The sequence below is a fragment of the Acyrthosiphon pisum genome, chromosome A1 (assembly GCF_005508785.2).
Source record: "Acyrthosiphon pisum isolate AL4f chromosome A1, pea_aphid_22Mar2018_4r6ur, whole genome shotgun sequence".
NCBI lineage: Eukaryota > Metazoa > Arthropoda > Insecta > Hemiptera > Aphididae > Acyrthosiphon > Acyrthosiphon pisum.
In genome coordinates, this window is record NC_042494.1 from 13,871,613 (window position 1) to 13,893,083 (window position 21,471).

General features: G+C 25.8%; 1 protein-coding gene across 6 annotated transcripts in view; it reads left to right on the top strand.

Annotated features, from left to right (window-relative positions):
• The window catches only part of LOC100160993 (CAP-Gly domain-containing linker protein 1), a 34,969-nt gene extending 13,569 nt beyond the window's left edge, over nt 1–21,400 (top strand). The window contains exons 2-20 of one of the 6 annotated variants that reach the window (XM_029486703.1): nt 3,886–4,200; nt 6,050–6,109; nt 6,996–7,061; nt 7,137–7,202; nt 7,377–7,529; nt 7,590–7,808; nt 9,081–9,276; nt 9,338–9,524; nt 14,397–14,537; nt 14,608–18,203; nt 18,339–18,464; nt 18,522–18,612; nt 19,105–19,177; nt 19,244–19,358; nt 19,656–19,764; nt 19,840–19,987; nt 20,089–20,224; nt 20,489–20,676; nt 20,799–21,400. In XM_029486703.1, coding sequence (XP_029342563.1) covers nt 4,089–4,200; nt 6,050–6,109; nt 6,996–7,061; nt 7,137–7,202; nt 7,377–7,529; nt 7,590–7,808; nt 9,081–9,276; nt 9,338–9,524; nt 14,397–14,537; nt 14,608–18,203; nt 18,339–18,464; nt 18,522–18,612; nt 19,105–19,177; nt 19,244–19,358; nt 19,656–19,764; nt 19,840–19,987; nt 20,089–20,224; nt 20,489–20,676; nt 20,799–20,845 — 5,829 coding nt within the window. In that variant the 5' untranslated portion in view covers nt 3,886–4,088 and the 3' untranslated portion in view covers nt 20,846–21,400. Of the gene's footprint in view, nt 1–3,885; nt 4,201–4,470; nt 4,788–6,049; nt 6,110–6,995; nt 7,062–7,136; nt 7,203–7,376; nt 7,530–7,589; nt 7,809–9,080; nt 9,277–9,337; nt 9,525–14,396; nt 14,538–14,607; nt 18,204–18,338; nt 18,465–18,521; nt 18,613–19,104; nt 19,178–19,243; nt 19,359–19,655; nt 19,765–19,839; nt 19,988–20,088; nt 20,225–20,488; nt 20,677–20,798 lie in introns of those variants that run through there. The other 5 variants (XM_008182251.3, XM_016802339.2, XM_016802341.2 and 2 more) reach the window with 5 other exon arrangements.
• Nucleotides 21,401–21,471: the final 71 nt, after the last annotated feature.

The window sequence follows — 21,471 nt, forward strand, 5'->3', positions numbered from 1 at the left end:
TAAATTTAATAATTATTTTGTAGTTAAAAATGTATAACATGTTCAACATTAATAGCTAAGGATTGAAAATGTTAAACAACGTTCCACGTAATAGGTAAATATGCAAATTAATAAAATAAAATAATATCATCAAATATACTTAGCAATATCATGGCTGACTGACCGTTTTCGCTTAGAATCGTTTTCCTTATACAATGATATTATATCATTGAATTCAAATTTAACACCATCCATTACAGTGACCCAGTGACCCACTTGTAACCTACTGTACATCAGAGCGACATTCACTTACCCACTTTTTTACTCTAAATTTGCTCATTTTTGTGATTTTCATGAATTTTGTCAACATATTAAATTTAAATGCTTATAAAAAAAAATCGCGCCCATGTTTCATTAATATTTTTAAATTGCTATTATATAAACGTATGAGGAACCTCATATTAATTAAACAAGCTTTTTGACCCAGTGAAAAATTTCTAATCGATTATTACAGAGATAAACTAAAAAAAAATGAAAATTCAAAAGTCTTTACATTTCTCAAAAAGAGACTAAATATTTTTTAAACGTCATCTTCTACAGAAAACGATAAAATAAACATTTTATGAAAATTTCAAGTATGAGTGGTTATTCGTTTTTGAATTACGACAAAATATAAAAATTATTCAATGAGAAATCATTAATTTACGGGTGACGTGTGAATATCAAATACTTGTGTGTCGTACAATTTTGAACTTTAACTTTCATAAATTATTAATGTTACTTCGGTAATTTTTTATATTGTTTTAGGTAGAACTAAATAAAAACTTATGAGGAATCTTGTATTTTAGGTTTTCATTTCATCTGCAGATCTAAGATTAATAAAAAAATTATTGAAAATGTCAAGTATCTATAAGGTAATTTGCTATTGAGTTACGACGTAACTATAGGTACTACTTTTACTACAGAAGCTTTATCAAGTCTATTCAGAAGTCAACAGGATCAATGCACTACCAAGTACCAATTCAACAAAGCCACATATATGGTACCACCGCTCCAACGCTGCCTTAGACTTGGACGCTCTCATGACTTAATTATTTAAACAACATTTTATATTAAGCCACCATAATAACTTTGCATTAATTATTATCATGCTAAAATAGCCAAAAAATTAAAGTAAAAAAAAGGTGGGTAAGTGGATGTCGCTCTGCTTTACAGTAGATTACAAGTGGGTCACTGTATAATGGATAGTATTAAATTTGAATACAATGATATAATATCACTGTATAAGAAAAACGATTCTAAGCGGAGACGGTATGTCAGTCCAGGTATAAGATATATTATATACTTATCTATGGTATTAAAAAAAAAATTGACCAATAATAGGTATCTATAATAAATTCCAAATTAATCATATCACAATATTCATTAGGTACTTATAACGCGTTATAGTGTTATACATCAACAACAAACCGTGATACTATCATAGATACATATAATAGTATACTTTAGAAGTTTCCTAGCTAAGTACTCACGAGTAATATTATAATATCACAAAAAAATAACAAAAATAGTTATTCTAGGTTTTTTAATATATAATTTCGTTCCACATTCGAGCTTAAAATGACTATAAAAATAATCTGTACTTATCTATTTTTTTAGATTTTTTGGTAACAGAATTAACTACGTACGTGAATCTTGTTTGAAATTTTCAATTCTTAGGTATAAAAGTTGAACATTTTATAAATTTTTAACTACCAAATAATTATTCAATTTTAAATTTGATAAATGTTGTCAAAATTCTATCTTTAAATCCTTATAAAAAAAATTGTGACTATGAATTTTTAATATTTTTCAACTGCCTTTGAAACAATATATCAGGAGCCTTCTATTAATTTTTCAAGCTTTTTCGCCCAACAAATAAAATTTTATTGATATTTATAGAAAAAAAAAAATAAAAAAATTGAAAACTGAAAATGTCCGTAAATAGCTCAAAATAAGTCAAAATATTTGGAAAATGTTATGGCGTATAGAAAATGCTAATATAAACATTCAATAAAAATTGTTTTAGAGTTGTACCAAAAACAAAAATCGATTTTCTCGAAAACAGATTCTGCGTAAAAATTCCCGTTTTTCCTTAATTTTTGATTTATTTTTCACGGCGCTTTTGAAAACTACTGGGAAATCTTTACTTTTGACCCCCCAAAGTACCAACTAGATTCACTTTCTTATTAGAAAAGGTACTGTTGAAGAAAATCCAAGCACTTTTACTGTCCTAAAAGGTGATGACAGACACAAAAAAAAATTTTAAAAAAACACACATCATTGTAAAATCAATACATTCATCGTTCCACTCAGAATCTAAAATGTAAAGTCATTTTGTAAATATCCGAGATGTAGATAGCCGCATGGGCTAAGAATGTCTTATTACTTAACAAATAATAATAAAAAATCTAAATATTTTGAGATATTTGAAATATGTTTTTTTCTATAATTGCTGATATAATAAATTTAATTTGGTCAAAGAGCTTGAAAATTTAATACGAAACGTAACCTATACCCGTTCCATCATTTACCCGATTTATATTAATTATTTCTTGTATTATTACAAAAATGTAATTCATTGAATTTAAAGGCAGTCGTGCGGTGTGCATGCAATTATTGATTTTGTTAGGATTGTCTTTATATTTATATCAATTAAATTTTAATCTCCTGTATGAACAAATCAAGTGTACATTTTAAAGTTAGGTACCTGTTTTTGTTATACTAAGGTACCGTTGATTGATTTTATAATTGTCACCATCGATTTCATCAGAAGCTGTTGATCGTCATTGTCTCCGTATCATTTAATGCCTAAACGTATCTATTTACTGTTTTCCTATTTATTTGCAATACGTCGAAAACACACGACGATGGAATATATTATTTTAATGCTGAATATGAATTGTCCTCCTTTCGCCGTGTATGAGTGTCACGTAATCGCTTAAATGCGTGTAAATAGTACTATTAATATGGTTCAATGAAAAAAATCGTAGACGAGATTACGAGAAGGAATTTAATTCTCATCTATGGCTTCAGGGTAGAAGTGCCAACAAGTAAAAATCACTACAAATCACTTAGTTTATAGGTCTATGCTACAAAATATACATATTACCATTGAGTATTTGAGTATAAATACAATATATTGTACTTAATTATATTACTATAAATTCCGCTACTTACTTTGTGTCGGGTTTCACTAAAAAAATATGGACGGCTAAAGTCTTTATCTAGTCGTTATTATCACTGCTTTGTCAGATAAATAGTAAAATGTAGTTTAAACTATTTAATAAAATTATACAACATTAATAAAGCCATTTTAATTTTTAAAATAAATGAATAATTTATTTATTTGTTTAATTTTTCTTCTTTTAAATTAACAAGCAAATAATATATATGCAAATAACCATTTGGTAATGGTTTTCATTTATTTATAATTATAATGTATAGGTAAGATGTGTAGGTATGTACCGACAAAGTGTTAAAATTTGACATCCTCAATTTTACAACTTATAATTACTATTGTTTTGGTAATATGTCATAAGTGGGTGTCTGAGTTTGAAATCCATCATATGGATATAAAAACAGATTTGGCACTTTATCTAGTGTGTTTTGCCAAATATTTTTTATTTAAAATTGTTTATTAGAAAACCACGACGTACCATGTATACGCTAAACCATGTATACGCCTTTGTATTAGGATGAGAACATGATAATGAGTATCTTATCTGTTAAAATATATCTAAGATAATAGTGACAATAGTGTGTCGTATATATTTTGCCACTTTTTATATAGGTATACACCTACGCTTTTATTTTTATTTGTGTTTTACAAATATAATAATACATTTATGTATTTATCTTTTTCAGGTGTGCTGTGTGTTATTCAAATTTTAAATCAAAATACATATTTTAAATTTTACTTTGATTATTGTTGTTTAAAAAATATGCTTGGTTCGTATTGTTCTGTTTATATTTGTGTTTTGATTTATTCTACCTATAATTTTGAAAGCTTATAGTTTTTCGTGATTTATTTTCAATACGTTTATAACCGTTTGTTAATACTATTTAAAATGAGTGAAAATTCAGAAAATAAGGAAATTAAGACGTCTGGTTTACGACCACCAACGAAAATTCCCTCAATAGGAGTGTCGAGGTTACCCAGCTCATCTTCCATCAAACTTGGTGAGTCAGTTTTCACGGTAAATAATATTATTGTTAAAGTATTATTACATTTATGACTAAAAAAATAAATAAGCATTTGGTTCTTTAAATGAAAAAAATTATCAGTTGGTATTTATTTATACCTATACACAATTAAAGTAAAATTAGCTTAGTACCGAAATTGCAGTTATTGCACTACTGTATTTACTGTATACGGGTAACGGGTTGTTCGGGATATAATATAATATATAGGTTTTATAATTATTACAGGATGTGTTGAAATATATAGTGTAATAATATATTGAATTCGGATGTGCCATGTACGTATAAACACATACCAATAACTTGGAAGGGGGGCCACTCCTGCAACACCTCCTTCACAGAGGAAAAAAGTTCGTAGGCGACCTACTATGCACCTGTGCTTACAAGGTTACGGTCATCATTAGTTGTTGTTCTCTAGTCAGGTGTTGTTTGTAAATATTCGGACAGTTCAGTTCAGTGTACAGATCGGTATTCTTAGTACCTACCTATATTATATGAGATGCCTAATCCTGTATTCGAAGAGACAATTATACCAAGACATTTGGATTTATTCTGCCGAGCAGATGGTAGAATTATAATACATTTTAATATAAATAGATGAATTAAAAAAAAACAATACTCAATAAATAGACGGTACATTATTTGAGAGGTATTAAATTTAAAAAATGGTGGTATTGTTATTTGCCGAAAGTAATATATTATACTATATTATTTATTCTTATTTTATCTTTTTGAACACATAATTATTTTAGAATTTTAACCAAAAAATGTACTGTTTTAACCTAATATATTTGAATATTAATGTATATTTACTCGTATGTAGTAACAACTAAATACTAATAATATAAACAAATTTAACTAACAATTTATCATAATATTATTAATATATTACGGATGTCCTTCAAAACATATTATAAGAATTTATTATAATAATCGAATAACAAAAATAATAATTATTATTTTATTGTACCTAATATGCAATTAAATATATGAAATTTATTTGTTTATAGTTATAACTTGTAAGAAATCTTTTTTAAAACGATAACGTACGTTTTTAAGTCTTGTACCAATGCGATTCGATAATGGTAAATTTAATGAAAAATAATGTATCGAAATGTCGTAAAAACACTTTACTTTAACTCACAATTTTATTAAAATTTTAACTTTCTCGTATGTATTTTAATATAGTGAATCGTTTTGTGCAAGTTGTATAGGTATAATATAACAATATGATAAACAAATTTGTTTGTTTTAAATTATAATATATTTTAAGCATGGTCCGCACTTGTAAAAATGATGCCTGTAAAATAAACGAAAACATATTTAATTAAATGTGAATATGAATATGGTACTCAGAAACAGAATAGAAATATAGAACATGAGTTATATCGCATCCCCTAGGATAAAAAATATTCATACAAATTACAAAGTCGTACTATAATTTTTATGTTTATATCCTGTTATTTGAGTAAACACGCGGTGAACATAGAACATCGTCCCACACTAGGCTACAGTCGTGCATACTAGTTTAAGTACGCCTACATTTGTTTAATTTAGTGGGTGAATTTAAACTTATGACCTACTTGTCTTGTATTAATAAATTTTAATTTGAAACTCTATAATCAGCGAGAAAATATTGTTCAACATTTTTATACTTTAGGCATAAATATTTCTAACGTCGATAGTAAGTAAGGATTGTTCAGTTTGATCTTGATCATTTAATTTTCACTGACGTACCTACCTTTAACTATAATCCCACTCATCCTATTGTCATTATTGATTATGATCAATCTGTTAATAACAACTATTTAATGTCATGTAATTTCAGATGGCGTAAGCTCTATTGCGACCAGACTAGACGGTGGTTCAAGTGTGAAAAAAACTGCAGGTAATAATAATTTTTGAAAGTGTAAATCTTAAAATAAATAATAATCTATAATATAAATCACGTTTGCATTTTCAAAAGTTAATGATTACATTTTTCAAGCGTTATATTTTTATCCGTAAAACAATTTAAATTAAAATATCGAAAGTATAATTATCTAGATTATTATTAGTAGGTAATTGCACGAATAATATGGGTCATTTATTAGTCATTATGTCATTACTTATTATTTATTAGTTATTATATATTAATATATTATGGTTTATTATAAATAGTTTGGTATCAGTGGTGCTTTATTATCTCGTAGTTTTAGTATTTAACTATTATTTAGAGTTTATTTTTCTTTCCTCAACCAAATTATCAGTTTCTGTCTTTATTTATATTGTATATTATTAGCTTATTTAAATTTATTTAATACAATTGTTATGATAATACAATAGAGTACAGGCCTGCGCTGATTTCATTGGCAAAACAAAAAAAAATATTGCCCAAAAATAATTGGCCCCTTCTCTCTAAAAGAAAAAAAAGTGCAGTAATAAAATCACAAAATATATTTTCACCTAAAATTTGTTTTGTCACTTGAAAAAAAAAAAAATTATTATTAAGGCTTAAGTCTTTTTAACTGCAGCAAAGCATTTTGAACTCGTCTATAACATCCACAATATCTATTTCCAATTCATTTTTGTAAATTATATTTAAAATGTATGTACGCACGCATGTATGATGAATGATACATTGGATACACTAAGGATTTTTATATTTTTGGATCTTTACGACTTTACGCATATTTAATAACAATATTATAATTTATAACTAATAATTGTTTATTATTGCTTATAATATTAGCATTCTGCATGTTGCATTTTGTTTTCTGTTTGTAATTTATTAGACATGGCGTATGTTAGCAAAAACAATGATTTTAATAAAAAGCCAACAGATGAACGCAAATCATCAAGTAAGTTGCAGCATTTTATTATTTTTGTGTATGCGATGTAAGTAGTTTAGTTTTTTCATGTTGCTTTTATATTAGGCGGTTCAGATTCTTTCATGGGAGATGCACGTAGACTAAGTGAAGCCGGTGTAAGACGTAGTTCAGGTTTGTTTTATGATCTTTATTTTAAACACATTATCATATTGTATGCGTCCATTTAAATAATCATCACTGCATTATGGTATACAACACGTGGCGTCGCGGCCACACGAATAACATGTACTTATTCGCGTAATTATATATTGAAAAATAACTTACGTTAGTCTTATAATTTTCTAGGAAACAGTGTTGTTCTCACAGAAGATACGGACAAATTTATTATCGGCAATCGAATTTGGGTGGGTGGAACTAAACCCGGGCAAATTGCATACATAGGCGAAACTAATTTTGGAAACGGAGATTGGGCTGGTGTAGTACTCGATGAACCAATTGGTAATTTGGTACCTAATATATGAGTTATGATGTTGAGTTTCATAATATATTTTATTTTAGGTAAAAATGATGGGTCCGTGAGTGGAACTAGATATTTTCAATGTGGACCTAAGAGAGGCATATTTGCTCGTCTGACTAATCTCACTTCTGCTCCTTTGAGTTCTGTTGAAGATTCAATGGTTCAAAGTTCATTTGCCGCTACTAAACCATTAGGGTTTTCAACTCCTATGCCTAAACGGCAAGGTTCAACTGTAACAGCCACTAAAACTGCCGCAAAAAGTAAGTAAAAATAAGTGTGATTCAGAAGTTGTATGGGTCACTGAGGTGGGTATATTTAAATGAAAAACCAATGGTAAATTACTACGTTTGAATCAGAAAGAAAAAGAAAAAGATCAAGAGCAGAGCTTGGATCATAATTTATTTATATACTCGTTAAAATTTTGTTTAAAAAATACTGTCGCTTTTTTTTAGCAGAAAAATGCTCCGATCATAAACTACAAATGAGGTTTCTGGTAGGTAACTAGACGAAATGTACACTGTGCGTCTTTGCAGGGAGGGGTAAAATGTAGACATTTCTCATTTATTTTCAAAATAATCAGGAAAAACCATTGAGGCTTTATATTTTCAACATATGTTTAAATATTCATTATAAATAAGGGTGTAATGACATTTTCGAAATATTCTTAGCTGTTTAGAAACATTTGAAATGTTCGATCTATTTAAAATTTTTATTAGACTTGTATGTTTTATCCACGAGTTTTATCCAATTTAATACATGGTAACAAAAAGGTAGACCGTTTCCACTCATAATCGTTTTCCAGCATACTATGATTTACCATTAAATTCGTGCAGTCACGATGCTCGATGTGTCAGATGTGGCGAAAACAACCCAACAAACAAGTGCATCAAAGACCGAAATACCCCTGCTAAATGCGCTCTATGCACCTTAGACCACACCTCAAACTTTAAAGGATGCCAGGCATACGAGTAAACATTTCAAAAATCTACTTCAAAAATTCACACCATCGCTCTCAACCTAGAACCAAAACCAAATCATATGCAGAAGCTACCAACAACCAAAATATAATCACATAACTAATATCAAATACCTTTTCAAAACTCATATCTTATTTAAGCTCTTTAATTAGTCCATTAATTTATCTCCTTACCTCAGTTTTAAACACATTAATAGCTAAAGGCATTATCTCCTCATAATATTATCCCTATACCTACATTATCTTATCTTTTCCTCAGACATATCCTCATTAATTTAATTTTAACTTTAATTATATCTATTACATTCAATCCACTATTAACAACTATTTGTAAATTTATAATTTGAGCGATTATAATAATACTTAGTGTATTGAAACAATCAACAAATTTAATAAAAAAAAAATCATGAAATTCAAATTTTCACTTCCACTTCAGCATAGGGTACAGGTGTTCAGAATTAGTTACCTATTTTCCCCTTATTTTTCTCTATAAATGTATAAAAGTTAAACGTTGATGGTTAGTATAATATATTATATAATGTATACTTTATTGTAGGTATTAGTCAAACGCCAATAGCTAAAAGTAGCAGTGATTTAAAAATTGGCGATCGTGTTATAATCAGCAGTGGACAAGGATCTAAATTGGGAGTTTTAAGGTATCGTGGCGCAACTCAATTTGCACCAGGAGAATGGTGTGGTATCGAATTAGATGATCCTCTTGGAAAAAATAATGGAATTGTGGAAGGAATTAGGTAATTCATTTGTTTATTGAAAATATTTTTAAAATTACAATAATTATATTTTTGTTTTTAGATATTTTGAATGTGAAGATAAATTTGGCTTATTCACTCCTATTGCTAAAGTTTCCAAATCGCCGATGTCTGCCAGTCGAATGTCGACCAATTGTGCTATTCACAAGGCAAAACGTTCACCAGGTTCTATGAATGGATCTATGATCAGTGGTATTACATCAACCACCATGTCATCGATACCAACTCGGGTAAGACTTGGAGTTGCCTCTTTAAGTTACAAGGTATTTTGCATGCATTTTAATTGCTTCTAATCTTTATATTATTCATACATTTTAATATGATTTAAAGATAAAAAAAAATGTTCGATTTATTACAGGAAAGTAATTTAAAATTAAATAAAATCAAGTTATTTGGTGAAGGTAAACTATTATATATTTTTAAAAATATATTAAATTATTTATTTTAATAATATTATAAAACATAAATTAGTTTGATATTGTTAAACGTTTTTTTATTTTGCTATTTTTTATTACATTTTGCTATAGATTCATAAATAAATATCTAATTAATATTATTAGATTTTGCTATTTAAAAAATTAATAAGTATGATATCTTATAATATTATGCATTATCCACTCTGCTTTAAATATTAAAAAACACATTAATTTGTATTCATACTTTTAAAAATACATTTTTTAGCTTTAATTTATCAATGCACAAAATAAATATGTTGATACTTTTTGCTTTCTATGCATGCCATACTAAAAAAAATATTTTTTACTGCCCTTAATGTATATAATATATATATATACATATATATTTTATATAATATTGAAAACAAAAGGTCCCAATGTGAAATGTGTTGCCCGTTTATAACACGCTAATGATAACAAAAATGCTCTTTGCGTTATTCTTTCTGGTGGAAATTAATTAATTATGAATTTAGCATTACCTATTGGTAATAATAATATATTCTTCTGTACACTTAAAGAGTCTGACAGAACTGGTGTAGAGTCTTTAAGGGACTCTAACAAAACAACTGATATTTAAAATAATTAATTTGATTAATTAATTGACCTATTGTAAAATATAAGGTAATTTACTCTTTTTTTATAATATTGATTAAAAGTTAGTTTTGACCCTTTAAAGAACACCTCCTTAGTGGATAGTGATGGTTGTAATAGGTTATATTTTGTTAATTTAACCCAGTCTTAGTCGCGCTATGGTCAAATAGGCCTCACTTTTTTTACATCTTGAATAAAACATATACATTTAACATTTAAATCATTGATTTATTTAATTGTAATTGAAACTTTTTATAAATAATATTAAAAATACTATAATAATGTTCTAAATAAGGGTTTTTTTTGAAAACTTTAATTGCATGCGATGAGACTCCATATAATTGGTACAATCTTATTTTTTTTTTTTAATATTAGCCATTTGATGTAAAAAGAAGAAGTATCTTTTTATAATTATATCATATAAGCTGTAAAAATATATGAAATAATTATTTGTTTTGATAAAATTATAAAACTGTATAAAAGTTTTTTTTATTATTGAAAAATACAATTTGGTCGATAAGACTCCAATTCAACTAATGACGTAATATACACTGGCGAAACTAACATTGGGTTAACAATAAAATTAAAATTACAGTGAAAAGTTTGCTTTATATAGAATATTTGATAAAATAAGATACAAATGTTATCCTCCTAAAATGGAACAATTAAACAAACTATACTAAACTAATAATTATTATAATACTACAGTAAGTTATATATTTTTAATTAAATTGAGATTATAATTATAATATGTAAGAATATGGATTAGATATAATTTAATGGTTATTTTACTCAAATATCTAAATGGTACATAAGCTTTCAATTGTAACTGACTAGAGCCTCGAATAATTACTATGAATATTGAATATAATTTAAGACTGCACTGAAATAATAAAAAGTGCCATTGTTAAATAACTAAGAGGCCATAAATATGAAGCATTTGATAAATTTTTTATATTTTATTTTATATCATACACTGGTGAAGGAAAATTAACTTTTATTAAAACTAAAAATAAGATAATATCTTTAATAACAGTTAAAACAAATGTTTTTTTTTAATAATTTTGAACAATACAAACCAGGTAAGTAGTGAAATTTATATTTTGTTTTAAATATAATCATTTTTTTTTAGAAATGGAAAAAAATATTAATTATTTTGTTAACATTTCTAGTCAGAAGTGAGATTTGTGGAAACCTATCATCCGCAATGGGAATCTGGTTATTATTAATTCAACCATCACTTATTGTATAAACTAAAACATATATTGATTATTGGTATAAACATTAATGCAATGTTTTTGTTTATTTTTAAACACCAAAGTCTAAATTATTAACAAATGCACTACAAGATATAATAATTAAATACAATTATTAATATATGTAATCTTAATTTATTGTTCCACATTTTATTAGACTATTCTAACTTTATATCTAATTTTATTGTTTGTTATATTTTTTTGATTCTGTTTGTTACATTTTATTATTTTATAATGTTTTATTTTTCACCAAGTAATGAAAATAATTTTCATTTTGTATATTTTTCATTTATCCTGCCTTGAAATCCTTGTGATTTTTTTACCATTATGTTGTACTGCATGGTATAATTTTGAGCTATTTAAAGTGATATTGTATATCTTATAAAATGTATTTAATTTTTCAGTCCATAAGCTCTTGAATATATTTTTATCTGATTTAAATGTTAAATACTTCAATCTACATTCTAAAATATTTTATACCTTAACTTTGAATTTTCTAGTTTGAAAAGTGTGTATAATGTTGACTGTTTATGAAGAGCTATTTATTCAAGATAATATGCGATCAAATTAAAAAATATGTTTGGTTGATAGAGCAAAGAAACAATATAAAAGACCTAGGAAAGGGGACTAAATTGTATCAACAGTGCAGACCCTGCTAACTAATATTTGAAATAAAAATATTATTAAAAAAACTCAGGGCTAAGCCCCCCTAATTGTACCTAAGTGCATCTACAGTATATATAAATAATGTACATAATATGTGTATAATATATAGATTCATATACAATTTAATAATAGTACAGCTTAATACTTATGCATGAGTGCATAAAATAATTCCGAAATTACTTAATGTAATTCATAATTTAAATGAAAATAAAGATAAAGTAATATTATTGGTATTTACTATTTATTCAAATAAACTTTTAAAAATATTTTTCTTTGACTAAATGTTAGATTATAGTAGTATGTTACTGAGGTATAGTCTGAAATAAAGGCTATAAACAGTAATCAGTAAAGTAAGAACAATTTAATTATTGAATCAAACAGTGGATTTTTTATGTATGTATTTGAAAATGATATTGTAGATGAATTCGTAAATTTTAATGGTATCTATTCGTTTTTATATAAATAGTGTTGGCCAATTTGCATTTTATAGTTCTCTCAGTTTACATATTATTAACTATTAAGTATCACCAATGATAATTATAATAATATGTAAAAATTACTAATGAATACCGCCTTATCATATTTATGGTACAAATTAAATAATCATAAAAAAACAACAATAAATTGTTTGATTTAAATCAAATATACATTTTCGAGTTTTAAAATAATTTAGATTTTATCAGTGGCATACCCAGAGGGCTAAGGAGGTTTCAACCTCCACCCCTCCCTCATTGGCCGTGTTATGGTATAAATCTTATTTAATAAATGACAATGTACAATCCATGATATTTCTGTAAACTGTTTTAAAGAAATATTTTGCATATTATCAATTATTTGTAGAGGTTATTACAGTTATGGGATATAATAATAACAACCTAGTATAAGGTAATGGATATCAAATTCTGATTTACCTTGTTTAATTGTTTAGCCCCCCTCCCCCCATCCACTATTGAAAAGTCCTGGGTACGCCACTGGATTATATAATATAATATATATTATATTAAAGAAATTGAATGTATACCCTGATGCTTAATCACTATACTCTGGGCTACGAGAGAATGCACCCTGCACGCGCATCCAAATGACAGAGCTCCGTCGTCTCGAGGCTAAATTTCCCCCTCCGTGCGGCTACTGGTCTATGGTACACACCTGTCGCCGTAACCGGCTCGCTAAGACGGGTGGCGATCTGGCCAGTAAAATGGTGCGGATTTGTGAAAAAAGGAGTTTTAGTCAGCCGCCGGGTGCATTCTCTCATGGCCCACAGTATATAATACAATTATTAATATAACTGTACAAGCTATATCAAACAATTGTTAGTTAATTGGATTCACTGTAGTGGGGTTCTTAAATAATTGCTGGCACCCTTGTTTTAAATTTTATAATTTTTAATGCTTCAATATATTAATTTAATATTATTTTGATTATAGACTTAAAAGTTTTTAAATATTAATTTAAGTATAAGACTTCAGTTAGTCATTTTATATGAATGAATTGTAATATAAAGTTTAATTTCTTTAATTATGGTTTGATTGTAATGCATATTGTATTTACCATTTTTGGATATAAAATAATCCAATACTTGAATATTTTTAAATATATAAAATTTTTCCCATAAGTAAATTATCTAATTTTAATAATTATAATATTTAATCAGCCATGTTCAATAATTAGTTATAAAATAATTGATTAAAAGTTGAACTTAAAGTTTTTGGAATAAATATCTTAATTATTTTTCTGTATCAAAAACAATGTTTTCACAGTGATGTCAATGATTAAATCTTCATGTACTAAAATTTATCATGTAAATGTACCAGTTAAGAACAGTTAGGTAAGAAAAGTTTTTTCCTCTATCTGAGTTTATTAAATTTAACCTTTGATAGCTTAAAAAGACATTGTTAATTTATTTATGAAAAAATATATTATTAAAATATCATTTAATCTGAATATTGAAGTAATTAGGTTTTTGGTTAGCATTAAGTTAAGCTTATTTAATCCTAAAAACAGTTATCCTTATTCTCAGTATTTTAAAGCTTATGTATCATATAACAATACATGATCAATATTTCTCAAAACCATTGTTATCTTAGATGTGTGTGAATATTTATTAATTTTTTTTAATGGTGTTTTATTTTAGCCAACAAAGGTATCAGATATGGATCGATTGAAATTGGAATTAACTCAAAAGAAAAATGAAAATGAACTTCTTCGTTCACAATTTATTAAAGCTGCAAATCAAGCTGATGTTGCTGAAAAAAAATTGGAGGAAACGTTAAAAGTAAGTTTTAATTATATATATATTTATTATTCTGAGTTATTAATATAACAGTTTGATTTATTCTTTTTAGGCTCAACTTGAACAGCCATCAGAAATTCAAGTCAATGGTATAATAATGCTACAAAAACAATTAGATAATATAAAAAAACAAATAGATGATGAAAAAGAAAAAGTTCAAAATCTACAGTTCACCAATGAAGAACAAAATGTTTTAAATATTGAACTACAAAATAAAAACGCTGAACTTTTAATAAAGATTAAAGAACTAGATTTCGATTTGGCTAAAGAACGAAGTCTAGCTAAAGATGTAGAAAAAGAAAAAATGAAAATTTTTGAAAAAGAAGAAGAATTATGTAGAGTAAAAGAAGAGTTAGAAACTCTAAAAAAATTAATAGACAACAATGAAGATGAATTACAAAAATCAGTGTCCAATTTAAGTTCAGAAGTAGTTGATAAAGAAGCAATTTTAAATACATTACGTCAAACATTGAATGAAAATTCTCAAACTCATGATCGTTTATTAAAAGAGGCTAATGAAAATTTATCTGCTACCACAGAACGGTTAACCAAAATAATAGAAGAAAAAGAAAAAAAAATTGAACAGAATCAAGAGATGATTGACCAATTAAACGAGGGTATAAAATGTTTGAGTGCATTAAAGAATGAAGAACATGATGATATCGTAAATAATCTTAAAAACGAGTTATTAAAATTAGAAAAAGAATACAAAGTAATCATTAATGAAAAAGAACAAGATACTAAAATAATTCATGAGAATCATATCAAAATTGAAAATGAACTCAAACAAGAATTAAAAAGTTTATCAGAAAATAAAAATCAAGAAATTGAACAGATACAACAACAAAATCTTGAAAAACTTGAAAAACTGGAAAATGTCAATCAAAATTTAAATACAGAATTAAAAGCAGCATTGAAATCTGTACAAGATCAAACAACTGTAATAGCCGATCTAGAGAAAAAATATAATGATTTAGAACTTCAACAAGATTCTACTAGAAATGAAATAGAAAAAAAACTAACTACAAAACTTAAAACTGTTGAAAATGAATTAACATGTTTAAAATCTGAAAAATCAATGTTGGAAGAAAAGCATGAAATTTATGTGAAGGAAACAACAAATGCAACAAACGCCTTGGAAGATAAATTAAAACAAAATAATATTTTAATTGAAAATTTAAATAAATCATTAAATGAGTTAACTTTATCGAAACAAAATGAATTAGATTCCATGAAAAAACAAATACTGCAGTTGGAAGGAGAACGGGATGAATTATTAAAACGACAAAGTTTAGAATTAGCCACTAAAGATGAAATAATAAATACATTATCCAATAAACTTGAACTGTCATTAACAGAAAAACAAAAACAAGATTTAAGTAATGCTAATTTACAGACTGAATTAACAAATGAAACTACAAAGTATCAAACGACTATTAAAGATTTACAAAACAAGATTAATGAATTAGAAGTAAATATTGCATCAAATCGAGAATCATATAAATCAGAACTAGAACTATTAAGAAATGAAAAACTAACAAGTACGTCAGAAAATTTGAATCTTTTAGAAAAATTAAAGTCTTTGGAAAATTCAAAGTTGAATCTTGAAGAGAAATTAGCGTCTAATGAAATATGTATACAAGATATTCAACACTTAAATAATGTAATTGAAGAAAAAAATAAAATTATAGATGATAATCAAATAAAAATTAAACAGTTAGATAATTTTGTTATACAAACTAAAAATGAATACAAAGTTATTCTACAACAAAAAGAAGAAGAAATCAAGGAGCTATTAAAAATTGGAGAAGAAAAGATGGAAATAGAAAAGTTGTCATTAGAAGAAAAAACTAAAGTTATATTAAATGATAAAGACAAAGAAAATTCAATACTCCACAAAAAAATTGGAGATTTAGAAAATATCAAAAAAGATTTAGAAATACAATTAGAAACGGGTAAATCACTTGAACAAGATTTGAAACAATCAAATGAAATAATCCAAGACAAAATTAAAACTATTAAAGATAACAATTTGAAGATTGATGATCTAAATAATTTAATTAGTCTAACCAAAAATGAATTTGAAAGCAAATTACAGGTAAAAGAAGTTGAAATCAAAGATTTATTAAAAACTGCAGAAGAAAAATTATTCATAGAAAAAAAACAAATGGAAGAACAGAATAAGGCAATGCTGAATGAAAAAAATAATGAAATATCCAAACTCATGGAAAAACTTAGTATTCTGGAGAACTCTAAAACAAGTGTTGAGCAACAATTAATTGAAACCAGCAAAAAACAAGAAAATATGATAGCTGAACTTAAATTATCAATTGAAGAGAAAACAAAACTTATCAATGATAATAACTTAAACATTGAACAGTTGAATAGTATGATTGAGCAGTGTAAAGAAAGGTTTAATTCAGAGTTGGAAGAAAAAGAAGATAAAATGAAAGAGCTTATAAAAGTAGGGGAAGAGAAATTAACGGAAGAAAAATTAAAATTAGAAAAACATTCTATGCTAATATTGGATGAAAAGAATAATGAAATTACCAAACTTATGGAAAAACTTAGTATTCTGGAGAACTCTAAAACAAGTGTTGAGCAACAATTAATTGAAACCAGCAAAAAACAAGAAAATATGATAGCTGAACTTAAATCATCAATTGAAGAGAAAACAAAACTAATCAATGATAATAATTTAAACATTGAACAGTTGAATAGTATGATTGAGCAGTGTAAAGAAAAGTTTAATTCAGAATTGAAAGAAAAAGAAGATAAAATGAAAGAGCTTATAAAAGTAGGGGAAGAGAAATTAACAGATGAAAAATTAGTATTAGCAATGAATAGTATGATCATGCTGGATGAAAGAAATAATGAAATTTCCAATCTCATGGAAAAACTTAATATTTTAGAAAATTCAAAATCAAATTTGGAGAAACAATTGGATACTTACAAAAATCAAGAACATGATATAATAGAGTTGAAGAATGCTGTTGAAGAAAAAAATAAAATTATAGATGATAATAATTCAAAGGTTGAACTTTTAAACAGTCTAATTACGCAGACTAAAGAAGATTTTGATGTGAGGCTCAAGGAAAAAGAAAATGAAACCAACAAGCTTGTGAAAATTGTAGAAGATAAATTGAATGTTGAAAAGAAGGCATTTGAAACTTGTCTGGATGAAAAAAATACAGAAATTAAAATATTAAAAAACCAATTACATGAGTTTGCAGAAAACAGTACAGAAAAAGAATTGATGTTGAAATTAGAAAAAGAAAAATTACGGGCATTGAACTTAGAAGCACTAAAAATTGAGTTAGAAAAAACTGTGTTACAACATAAAACTGAATTGGAGCTATTAGAAGTATCCAAAATTAATATGCAAGAAGAAATGGTTAAAACTATCGAAAAACAACAAGGTCTTAATGCCGAACTAACGGCTAAAACTAAAACTGAATCAGAACGATTAGATACTGAAAAATTAAACATCCAAAAACAAATTGATGGGCTACAGATTGAGTGTTCTTGGCTACGATCAACGTTAGAAGAAAAGAACCATGAAATTGAAAATCTAAAAATTCAAATGTCTCAAGAGTTGAAGCCTACTGTTTCTTGCGATGATGAATTGAGTCAGTTAAAAGCTTTACTGTGAGTAAAAATATTAAAATTAGATATCAAACAATAATAGAATATTTGTGTATGAATTTTAAATTCAGTTCATTTGTCTATTCAATGTAATAAGTTGATCCTATATTATTATTTTATCTGATATTTGTATTTTAGTGATAAGGGTCACAGTGCTCAATCTCACTTGGAATTCCGTATTCAAGAGTTAACAGATGAAAACCATCGTTTAAATGAACGTATTGAAGGTGACAGTAATCTACTTCAGAAGAATCATAACATTATGTAAGTTAACAAAATATAATATTTAAATTAATTGTTAAAATGATTTAATTTTGGCAGACAAGAAAAATATAACATTGAAAAAAAATATGAAGAAACTTATAATACTTTAAAAATTAAAGAGAATCAAATTTTAGTGTTGCAAACTGAGGTTAGTATCAGAAATATTTATTTTTGATAAAAACATATTTACAGAAGTGTTTTACATACAGTATTATAATCCCCAGTATTATTTTGTTAATCCCCATCCAAGCCAAAGAAAAATTTGTTGTCGACAATGTTTCTGATTTCCCATCATAAGCGGTAACATAAGTAGTTGTCGACGACAATAAAATAAACATATATTTCCGATAAATGTTTTTTGGTCTGGATTAGGGGGCTTCACTTCAATACATACCAGAGAGTATACTTTAATAAGATATAATAAATAATAGTTTATTATTATTTATTTAATATAGTGGAAATCATATTAGATTTATTAGAATTTTACTGTATTCAATGATTGACATGATTAGTCCATAGAAATATTATCTTTAAATAATTTTTTTTGTATTATTATATAATAATAATGAACTATGAATAATTATGAATAATTTTTAAATAAAAAATTAATAAGAAATATACACATTTTTTATATGTTTAGTTGAATTCTTGGAAATTAAAGGATACAGAGAAATCTAAGAATAATAATGCTCAAGCAAATACAGATAAATCTGGTAATTCATTATATTGTATTTAAATTGTAATTACATTTGGGTCTGAATTATTATTTTTATTTTTAGAAGCCCATTTATTAGCAGAGAAAAATCAAGAAATTAAAATGTTGAATTCAATAATATTAGGCTTGCATAAAAAGTTATCTGCTGTTATGGAAACTGATGTTTCCGAATATGAAATGTAAGGATATTATATTTAATTATGTATAAAGAAATTATTCAAAGCGCATTAGTTATTATGACTTCTGTTCATAAGAAAAGTAATTTTTTTGTAACAAATGCAACGTAGGAATTTATTACAGTCGAATTCTAAAATAGTAGTGATTTATATAATAGTATGTTTGAATATTATATTATTATTATTTAATTATTTCTAGATTAATTACTAATATCATAGATTAGTATTAAGTCAATGATTATGTTTGGCTTATCTTTAAAAAATCAATGCTAATATATTTGTAATTTTCTATATATTTAGTGCGAAAAACCCAGAGAGCGTATCAAAAGAAGATTATCAAAAATTATATAAAACAGCTAAGAACAATGTTAAACTAAAGGAGTGTGAAAATTTATCATTGAAACATGAGGTTGATTTGAATAACATTAATAAATATTTTTTATTTAGATAATTTTACTTGAGTAATTTGAAATGTGGTTTTCAGATTAATAAGTTAAAAACAGAAAATGATCGTTATTCTGAGTTTAAAACAAAATGTGAAATTTTAGAAAATGATAAAAAAACACTTCAAAAATTGATAGTTAGCTATGACAACTCTATTCCAACAAATGTTAAAAGTGATATTAAATCTGGTTTGTAATTTATTCTAGTATTTAAAATAAAAAAATGAATTCATTTAAAACAAAATTAAATTATTTTGTTGTATACATTTTCGTAAACTTTGAATGTTTAGAAACAGAAAAAATACTAGAGGAAAAAGACTGGCAAATTAATTTGTTAAACAACATAATTGCCGATCTTCATGCCAAGGTGTCTGATAATAAATTTAAAATTGAAGCACTAGAAACACAAATTTTAGACTCTGGAGTGTAAGTATCCAAAATATTACAATTATTATAATTTAATTTTAATCTCCTATTTTAAAGTTTGAGGTAATAATGTATACTGGTGGTTTCCAAACAGTGACCCTATTTTAAGGGCTATACTTATTAAATAATTGTCTGACCTAACCATAATGGTAATATCGTCACTGGTTATAACTAGTTAAAGTTTATATGACATTTTATTTCAAATTGGTTTTTAAAATATAAATATAGTTATATAAATAATTGTTGACTGGTATGTATTTCTAGAGATCAAAGCAAAAAAACACGTTTAAGAACTACTCGTCTTTATTGTGAAAGATGTGAAATATTTGATTCTCATGATACCGAAGATTGTCCTGAAAAACCAGAATCTCCAAAATTCCAAAGGAAACGAAGAGTAGTTAACGATGGTTCAAATAAAATGATTGATGAACCATTTTGTGTATGTTGTGATAGTAAGTTATTTCTTATTACCATATTAAAAGGCTACTATTGTACTGCGAAATCTATTATTTTATGTTAATATTGTTTTTAAAATATAATAATAATAATAATAAAAAAAAAATATTCTGTTTAGTGTTTGGACATACAGCTGACGAATGTGACAACTCATTAACATTTTAGTTTGGTGTGGACTATGTTGCCGATTGCTTGGTATCAAAATAATTGTTTAGTAAATTAATGTTTTTATTATACTTATTTAGAATTATTCAGTAAGACTGATTTTAAGTACACTTTTAATTTAATAGGTATTCTAAGTGAGAATTATTTATTTATTGTCTGTTATACAATTTAAATGTGATATTAAATTTTAGTTAGTAATTCATACCATTGATTATGTACAGTACTATATTATAATTAATGGCGAACATAGTTTATTTAATTTCAACTTTTTTTAATATTTTTTTTTGTCATAACATTAATTAATTAATAAACATTAGAGTTTTTTACAGTGATAAATAATTTATCATGTTTAAATCAAACATCAATACTGTTCCAAAAGAAATCAACAATACTTTTACAACATATTTTATTACTCCCTCTCACTAACCTAAAATTTGTTTTTACAGCGTTCAAAACAATGTAATTAATATTTATAACTTAGTTATAGCCATATTATAATACTAGCTAATTGTATGTAACTCATAACTATTATATTTAAATGTAATTATTATTTAATTGAAGTATTATCTATTTATTTTTATTGCAAAACAGATATTAATATTTGTGAATAGTGAATTTAAAAAATA